At 38.4% G+C, this 9251-nt stretch overlaps 1 protein-coding gene across 1 annotated transcript; it reads left to right on the top strand.

The window, feature by feature from the left end:
- Positions 1-7862: 7862 nt before the first annotated feature.
- LOC129628622 (olfactory receptor 5AN1-like) lies at positions 7863-8801 on the top strand. The gene has a single exon (XM_055548089.1). It carries the CDS (start codon positions 7863-7865, stop codon positions 8799-8801), a length of 939 nt encoding a protein of 312 aa, XP_055404064.1.
- Positions 8802-9251: the final 450 nt, after the last annotated feature.

Here is a 9251-nt window from a genome sequence, read left to right as displayed (position 1 = left end):
CACAACCAGGGATGGAACCCATGCACCACGCATTGGGAGCTTGATTCTTTACCACTGGACCCCAGGGAAATCCCCGTTATACCTACTATTAACAGAAGGCATGCTGCATACTACACACTCTAAATATTTTATGAGTGTTATCTAACTTGAATCTACTATCAGTCCTATATTATAGGTGATACTGCTAAATCTCAGATAGGTTAACTTGCTGGAGGTCCCACTCTCATCAAGTAGAAGAGCTAAAATTCAACCCAATTGGCCAATACCAATGCCTGTGGCTGTAACCATGATAATTAGTTTTATTGCATTCCTTTTTGCTTAAATTTCTCATTTAGGCATAGGAAATAATGCCATGTCCATCTCTCAAGGTGTTGATTGAGTGAGGTTTGGTATTTGAGAAAATGTACGTATGTATATGGGCTTCCCAGGTAACGCTGAGTGAGGGGTAAAGTCGCTCAGTCGTGTCCGACTCTTTGTGATCCCATGGACTGTAGCCCACCAGGCACCTCGATCCATGGAATTTTCTAGGCAAGAGTACTGGAGTGGGTTGCCATTTCTTTCTCCATAGTCGTAAAGAAACTGCCCACAGGAGACATAAGAGACAGAGGTCAATCCCTGGGTCAGGAAGATCCCTGGGAGGAGGGCATGGCCACGCACTCCAGTATTCTTGCCTGGAAGACCCCACAGACAGAGGAGCTTGGTGGGCTACTGTCCACTGGGTCGCAAAGAATAGGACACAACAGAAGCGACTTAGCATGCATATAGGTATGTGTATAGCTATAAAATGAAATTGCTTTGCAAACAGGAAAGTGTTCATATACATGTATTTTGTTGTGTTCAAAGTATTTTTCCAGCCTACTGTGTCATCTTGGGGAAATTCCAGCTCCATATATTCAGATCCTCACTTGGAAATCATAGGTATAGGACTAGAGGATCGCCATGTCCATTTTGGCTCATAGGACTCCAATTTCATGAAAAGAAAAGCTATAGTGATGAGATCATGTCAGGCCCAAGGGAGAGTGAGAAATGACTCAGAAGGGACTTGGTAACATAGGGCATGAAGTTAGCAGGGACAAAAACTCCATGACAGCCATGACTCTAGAGAGCAAGTACTTGTAGTTTTTGACCCCTGATTATCTTCCCTCCCACCTCGTTTTGCCCTTAGTAACACATTTAAGAGGATTATCAGTGTGGGCATCTCTCTGGCTGTGAGTGTATAATGGTTTAAAGGTTCCCATCTCAGAGAGCAATAGGACTCACCTGGACAATTCCTTTGGAAAAGAAATAGAAAATTTCAACCTTTGGCAAGAAGTCTGTCTTTCTGGGTATCTGGGTGAAGGTGAGAGGGAAAAATTTAGAGAGGCTAGTAGACTGTGTGATGTCTCTATAGCCGTGTGAACCGTCCAGTACGACCTTTGCAGAAGAACGTTCATAGCCCCCAGTAGCTCCCATCTTTCTACTCTTCCCCCCTCTCAAGTCCATACCTTCCACTTCTGGCTCTTCCTCGAGTTTTCTTTCTCCTTTATACCACTTCTCTAACCTTCAGTGAAAAGATTAACCTGTCGTGTAAACATCAGGTATTGCTCTGGGGTGGCGTATGGATGTTGAGTTCCAGTTCTGCAATATCTTAAGGATGGGATCTTCAACTTTGTTACCTTCTGATTTTTTTTTCCACCTGGAAAATGAGGGTAAAGGATCATCTAGAATAAAATGAGATAATGTCTATTAAACCTACTGTCTTGTAAAAGTGAATTATGTTGAATCAAAAATAATCATTTACTGAACTTCATGGGAATTAACTATGGTCTAAACACGTCTGACTTATTCTTGCCCAGAGCACTTCTAATTTAATTTGTTCCCTTGAGGATGTTCTCATATAATAATAATTGATTTGATATCCACTTCAATATATCACTTTGAATCATTAATTTCTGTACAGGAAAGCCAAACTAGTTACTCCATAATAATATGTCAGAACTACGCATGTATAATTCCCTGGCATTTTGAATTATACTTCACTAATTTTCCATTGTCATCTTTGGAGATTCTGGGGTTCTGAGGATGCTAGAGTGGGTGACACAGATATCAGAGGTGCCCCTCTCCAAGCACATGTGTGTGCTAGTCACTCAGTCGTGTCTGACTCTTTAAGACCTCCATGGACTAGAGCCCCCGAGGCTCCTCCATCCGTGGAATTCTCCAGACAAGAATACTGGAGTGGGTTGCCATTTCCTTCTCCACCAAACAGACGTAGTGGTTGTTTCACTGCCTCCTTTGAACCTTCTTACATCGTTCTTTATCCGGTGACATTCTTGGCTTTCTTAACCTGCACAAACTCGCAAGTGACCATGTCCTTAGTAGATCAGATTTGAAAAAGATTTTGATATATATGTATGCCCACCCCTTATTGGCTTATGCTTTTTATGTTACAGGCTTTACCACCTTGCCTCTTAAAAATATTTTGCAATTAGATTTGCCATTTCATCAAGTGTATTTCAAAATTATTTTAGGTAAGTGAAATTTTCAGTCATAATCAACTTTCAGATTGTTATAGTTTTTCTCGTATAGTTTCTGGTTCATTGTTCTACTTCAGAAATTTCTTTTTCATCCCAAGATTATATAAAATCATATCTATTAATTTTGCTATTCTTTTTAAAAAACTGAAATATAATTGATTTACAATATTGTGTTAGTTTTAGATATACAGCAAGGTGGTTCAGCTGTACACATACATGTAAATATATACCTATTCATTTTCAGATTCTTTTCATTATAGATTATTACAAGATATTGAATATATTTCCCTGTGCTGTACAGTAAGTTCTTGTTATTTATCTATTTTTTATATAGCACTGTATAGACATTAGTCCTAAACTCCTAATTTACGTCTCCCCTGTTACCCTGCTATCCCTCTGTTTGTATTCTATGAGTCTATTCCTCTTTTGTAGAGAAGTTCGTTTGTATCATTTTTTTAGTTTCCACATATAAGTGATATCACATGATATCTGTCTTTTTCTGACTTATTTCATTTCATATGATAATTTCTAGGTTTATCTATGTTGCTACAAATGGCATTAATTCATTCTTTTTAATGGCTGGGCAATATTTCATTGTATATATGTACCACGTCTTCTTTTTCTTTCTTTTAAAAAGTTTAGCTTCTTTGTATTATTTTCCTTTCAGCCCTGATGCTCCCATGTCACTTTTGCACCCAGTAATGAGTTATGTTCACATATTTTTAAAAGAAAATAATGGGAAGTTGTGTTTTATTTTAAGATTTAGTTTCCAACCACTGAAACATTTCTCATTCTCTGATTTCACTTGAATAGTTTAAAATTTTTTTTTCATTTTGTTTTTAATTTGAGGATAACTATTTTACAATGTTGTGTTGATTTGTGCCATATATCAACATGAATCAGCCACAGGTATACATATGTCCCCTTGTTCTTAAACATCCCTCCCACCTCCCTCCCATCCCACCCCTCTAAGTTGACACAGAGCACCAGTTTTGGGTTCCTGTGTCATACAGCAAATTCCCACTGGCTATCTATTTTATATATGGTAATGTATATGTTTCAATGCTCCTCTCTCAAATGAGTCCACCTTCTCCCTCCTCAACTGTGTAATATTTCACTGCATTTATGTACCACATCTTCTTCATCCATTCCTCTATTAATGGACATTTACACTGCTTTCCTATCTTGGCTATTGTAACTGGTGCTGCTATGAACTTTGGAGTGTGTGTATCTTTTTGAATTAGATTCTTCTCTGAATACATGGCCAGGAATGGGATTGTAAGATCATGTATTGGCTGCAGCAATTTACAGTCCTACCCAACATTGTGGGGTGGTTCCCTTTTCTCCACATCTGTTCCAGCACTTATTATTTTAAAATGTTTTGATGATGGCCATTCTGACTGAACAACAACAACAACAACAACAACAACAACAACATTCTGACCAGTGTGAGATGATTGTTCTGCAAAATATTTTACTTTTGCTTTAGGGGCAAAGGATTCATTAATAGAAGAAGCCTCTTGATACATACAAATAATTTCAATTTTTATAGATTATCTGACTTAATTTCAATATACAGTCATTAAAAGAAAGGAAATAGAAACAATAGAGAGAGGTAACAGCGTACACATCACCAAATTGGGCCAGCAACCTACATCCAGACTTGAACAGTGCTGGGAAGTCCCAAGTATTAGCAATCTGGAGTCTCTATTGGGAAAGGGTCCCAGATGGTGCATCCACCCCAAGGGTGACTTCCGATTTCAGTTTGGGGGGCTCCTGTTTGCAATCCAAGGCTGCAAACTGATATCATCAGTTTATGTGCAAAAATGCAGCTTTGATTTCACTTTAACTTTTACAATGCTGTTTGTTTCACCTTGGGAAGCGTAAGACTTCTTGGACCCTTGGGGACTGGCCAGACCTCCAGGGGCTCAAGAATTCCAAGACCCACTCCCTTTTTTATCTAAAGTGCTACCTGACTTGCTGTGCTTGCCAGTGGGCACAGAATCCAGGCAGTGTCCAGGCAGGCCAGAAGCAGGTGAGAGGCCTGTTTCTGAAGTCTGAACAAGACTTCCTCCACCTAATTTCCCTAACAGGTGATACATCATTTCACTTTTATCTGCATTTTCTAATAAATATCAATACGGAAAATCATTTCATGTGCCTGTTGGCCATCTGTGTGTCTTTTTTGGAGAACTGTTGATTTGGGTCTTCTGCTCATTTTTTGATTGAGTTGTTTGGTCTTTTTGCTATTGAGTTTTATGAGCTGTCTTTATGCTTTCGAAATTAAGCCTTTGTTGGTTCCATCATTTGCAAATATTTTCTCCCAGTGTTTTGGGTGTCTTTTTGTTTTGTTTATGGTTTCCTTTGCTGTGCAAAACTTTTACGTGTCATTTATTTATTTTTGCTTTTGTTTCTTTTACCTTGGGAGACTGTTACTACCATTTATCAGTGAATGTTTGCCTCTGTTCTCTTGTAGGTGTTTTGTGGTGTCCTGTCTTATGTTTAATCACCAAGGTAGTTTTGTTTATTTTTATGTGTGGTGTGAGAGTATGCTTTAACTTTATTGCTTTACATGTGGCTGTCCAGCTTTCCAAACACCACTTGCTAAAGAGGCTGTCTTTTCTGCATTGTGTATCTTTGCCTCCTCTGTTGCAGACTAATTGACTGTGAGTGGATGGATATATTTCAGTGCTGTTGATTCTGTTCCTTTGATCCATGTGTCTGTTTTTTTGCCAAAACCAGTGTATTTTGATTGATGTAACTTCACAGTATTGTCTGAAGTCTGGGAGGGTTTTATGCCTCCAATTTTGCTCTTTTCCCTTAGAACTACTCTGGCAATTCTGGGTCTTTTTTAGTTGCATATTAACTTTAGGATGATTGTTTTAATCCTGTGAAAAAAGTCACAGGTATTTTGATAGAAATCACATTAAATGTGTAGATTGCTTTGGGTAGAATGGCTATTTTAACGATATTAATTCTTTCAATTCAATAGCAAGAGATATCTTTATATCATTTTCAATTTCCTTTAAATTATTTTCAGTTTCCTTCGTTAACTTTTTTTATAGTTTTCTTTGTGTATGTCTTTCACATCCTTGGTTAGGTATATCATTTTTTTGACATGACTTAAATGGAACTGTTTCTTTTTTACTTTCTCTTTTTTATATTTCACTTTTTGTTCAAAGAAATGTAAAAGATATTTGTATATGATCCTGTATCCTGCTACCTTCAGTTCAGTTCAGTTCAGTCTCTCAGTGGTGTCTGACTCTTTGTGACCCATTTCATTAGTTTTCTTAAGTTTTTGTGTGGGGTCTTTAGGGGTTTCTGTATAGAGTTTTAACTTATTTGCATGCAAAGACAGTTTTACCTGTTCCCTTCCAACTTGGGTACATTTTATTTCTTTTTATTGTCTGATTTCTGTGGTAGGACTTCCAATACTATATTGAATAGTCTTAGTGAGAGTGGCCCTTCTTGTCTTGTTCCAGAATTTAGCAGAAAGGGTTTCAGTTTTTCACTGTTATGTGTTATATTGACTGTGGATTTGTCATAAGAGGTATTATGCTGAAATATGCTCCCTCTATATCCATTTTGGTGACAGTTTTTTTTATCATGTGAAATGGTGTTTATGATGTTGAATTTTATCAAATGCTTTTACTGCATCCATTGAGATGCTGTGGTTTTTGTCTTTTCTTTTGTAAATATGGTGTATCACACTGATTGATTTGCTTATGTTGAACCATCCTTGTGACCCTGGGATGACTCCAACTTGATTGTAGTATATAATCCATTTTATATCTTGTTGGATTCAGTTTGGTAATATTTTGTTGAGGGTTTTTAGATCCATATTCATCAAGCTATTGGCTTGTAATTTTCTTTATTGTAGTGTCTTTGCTCTGTCCTTCACCACCTCTTGGAACCTGCTCAAACTCATGTCCATTGATTCTGTGATGCCATCCAACCATCTCATCCTCTGTCATCCCCTTCTCCTTCTGCCTTCAATCTTTCCCAGTGTCAGGGTCTTTTCTAATGTCAACTCTTCGCTTTAGGTGGCCAAAGTATTTGGAGCTTCAGCTTCAGCATCAGTCCTTCCAGTGAATATTCAGGATTGATTTCCTTTAAGATGGACTGGTTGGATCTCCTTGCAGTCCAAGGGACTCTCAAGAGTCTCCTCCAACACCACAGTTCCATAGCATCAATTCTTTAGCATTCAACCTTCTTTACGGTCCAACTCTCATATCCATACATGGCTACTAGAAAAACCATAGCTTTGATTGACACATCTTTGTCAGTAATGCCTCTACTTTTTCATACGCTGTCTAGGTTTGTCATAGCTTTTCTTCCAAGGAGCAAGTGTCTTTTAATTTCATGGCTGTAGTCACCATCTGCAGTGATTTTGGAGCCCAAGAAAATAAAATCTTTCACTATTTCCATTCCTTCCTCATCTACTTGCCATGAAGTGATGGGACCAGATGCCATGATCTTAGTTTTTTGAATGCTGAGTTTTATGGCAGCTTTTTCACTCTCCCAGCTGGCACCTCTCAGCTTGTTCTCTGTAACTGTTATTCTGTCTTTTTATTATTTTTATTCATTTGCTTTATTTTTTAGATTCCACATGTAAGTTATATCATATAGTATTTGTCTTTCTCTATCTGGCTTATTTCACTAAATGTAATACTCTCCAAGTTCATTTACATTTTTGAAAATAAGCATACCTTCTAAGTCCCATCAAAATATCCGATTTATAAATCGTGATATAAGTTTCCAGCTATTTAGGAGCTGCTGTGTTAAATATACTTTTAAAAGTTTTACAAGTTATTTTGTGAGTAAAAGAAGAAAGTTTAAAAAATCTATCCAGATGGCCATCTGGGGGAGAATAGCTATTTTGAACTTATGCTGAATGAGGCATTTATGCTTTGTTATTATAAATCAGCAGTTATACATTGAGTTATCAGAGGTCTCTTAAAAACCTAGTATTTTAATTAATGATCTCTTATTTATATATAGCAATCACAGGATTCCTGTTGTTTTATTTCAAAGTTTTTTTATTTGAATTTTTAAAAATTAATCTATCTTTTTTAATTGGAAGATAATTACTTTACAATATTGTAGTGGCTTTTCAGCTTTTTAAATATGTCTTTTAATGTTCATGAGATCTACCTCACGAGATAATTGAGAACCTGAAACACCGAGACGTTACTTCTGGACAAGATTAAAGGCTGTGTCTTTCCCCAGGACAGTAAAGCATTTCCCCTTTTCCAGGGCTCAAAGTGGGGAAATATGAGATTTGTGATGCTACCATCTCACCTGAGTCAGCAATGCATCCTCTCTTCTAATTTTAGGAGCACCAAACCAATGATTAGGAGAGAAAATATCACAGAGATCACTCATTTTATCCTGTTGGGATTCTCAGATTTCCCCAGAATCATAGTAGTGCTCTTTGTTGTATTCCTGGTGATATACGTTTTGACCCTGACTTGGAACCTGTCGCTCCTCATCTTAATAAGAATGGACTCCCACCTCCACACCCCCATGTACTTCTTTCTCAGTAATCTGTCCTTCATGGACATCTGCTACGTGACCTCCACAGCCCCCAAGATGCTCCATGACTTCTTCCAGGAGCGTCAAATTATCACCTATGTGGATTGTGTTATTCAGAATTTCGTATTCTCCACCATGGGGCTGAGTGAGTCTTGCCTCATGACTGCCATGGCTTATGACCGATATGCCGCCATTTGTAACCCACTCCTCTATTCGTCAGTCATGTCGCCCGCTCTCTGCGGTCGGATGGTGCTGGGATCCTACTTGGCTGGACTCTCTGCTACTGTATTCCAATTGTGTTTCATGCTCCAGCTCCACTTCTGTGGGCCTAATGTCATCAACCACTTCTTCTGTGACCTGCCCCAGTTGTTAGTTCTGTCCTGCACTGACACTTTTTTTGTACAACTCTTTACTGCTTTATTGACAATGATCTTTGGGGTAATAAATGTTTCCGTTATCATGATATCCTATGTCTACATTGTCATCTCCATCATGAAGATCACGACCTCAAGCGGCAGGTCCAAGGCTTTCAACACCTGTGCCTCCCACCTGACAGCAGTCACTCTCTTCTATACCTCAGGTATGTTTGTCTATTTGAGTTCCAGCTCTGGTGGTTCCTCCAGCTTTGACAGATTTGCGTCATTCTTCTACACTGTGATGATTCCCATGTTGAATCCCTTGATATACAGTCTGAGGAACCAAGAAATCAAAGATGCCTTGAGAAGGTTGCAAAAGAAGAGCAGGTATTGCTGAGGCTACAGATTCTGAGATTTCAGATGGATTTTTCCTGTCAGAGTCACCTTACACAATAACATTCTTATGAATGAAGTATAACAAAAGTCATACTGCTTTTGGACCAAGAAAGCTTAATTTGACACATAATATCCCCAAATGGATGAACAGTTGGATCATGCTACACAAACAGTATTTTTACATCCTAGGGCCTCATTACTTTCAGCCTACATGAAATGAGGCCTCCCCATCTATTGATACATCCACAAGTATTTGTGAAACACTGGAGTTTAGTGTTTTGTTGCTTCTTTTTCACTTCTGAGAGGGAGCCCTGTTCCATCTCGGGCTTCTGACCCTGAAGGAGAGACAGCTGACAGAGGCCTCAGGAGTGTGTAAACCTTGTCTCCCAGATATTCTGGTGCAATTCTGTGCTGGTGGCCAGTGTTTGTTCTGTGTTTCTGATGAGAATGT

This window comes from Bubalus kerabau, chromosome 15, assembly GCF_029407905.1.
Source record: "Bubalus kerabau isolate K-KA32 ecotype Philippines breed swamp buffalo chromosome 15, PCC_UOA_SB_1v2, whole genome shotgun sequence".
Taxonomy (NCBI): Eukaryota; Metazoa; Chordata; class Mammalia; order Artiodactyla; family Bovidae; genus Bubalus; species Bubalus kerabau.
The sequence above is the reverse complement of the archived record's forward strand: the minus strand, read 5'-3'. Positions and strand labels throughout refer to the sequence as shown.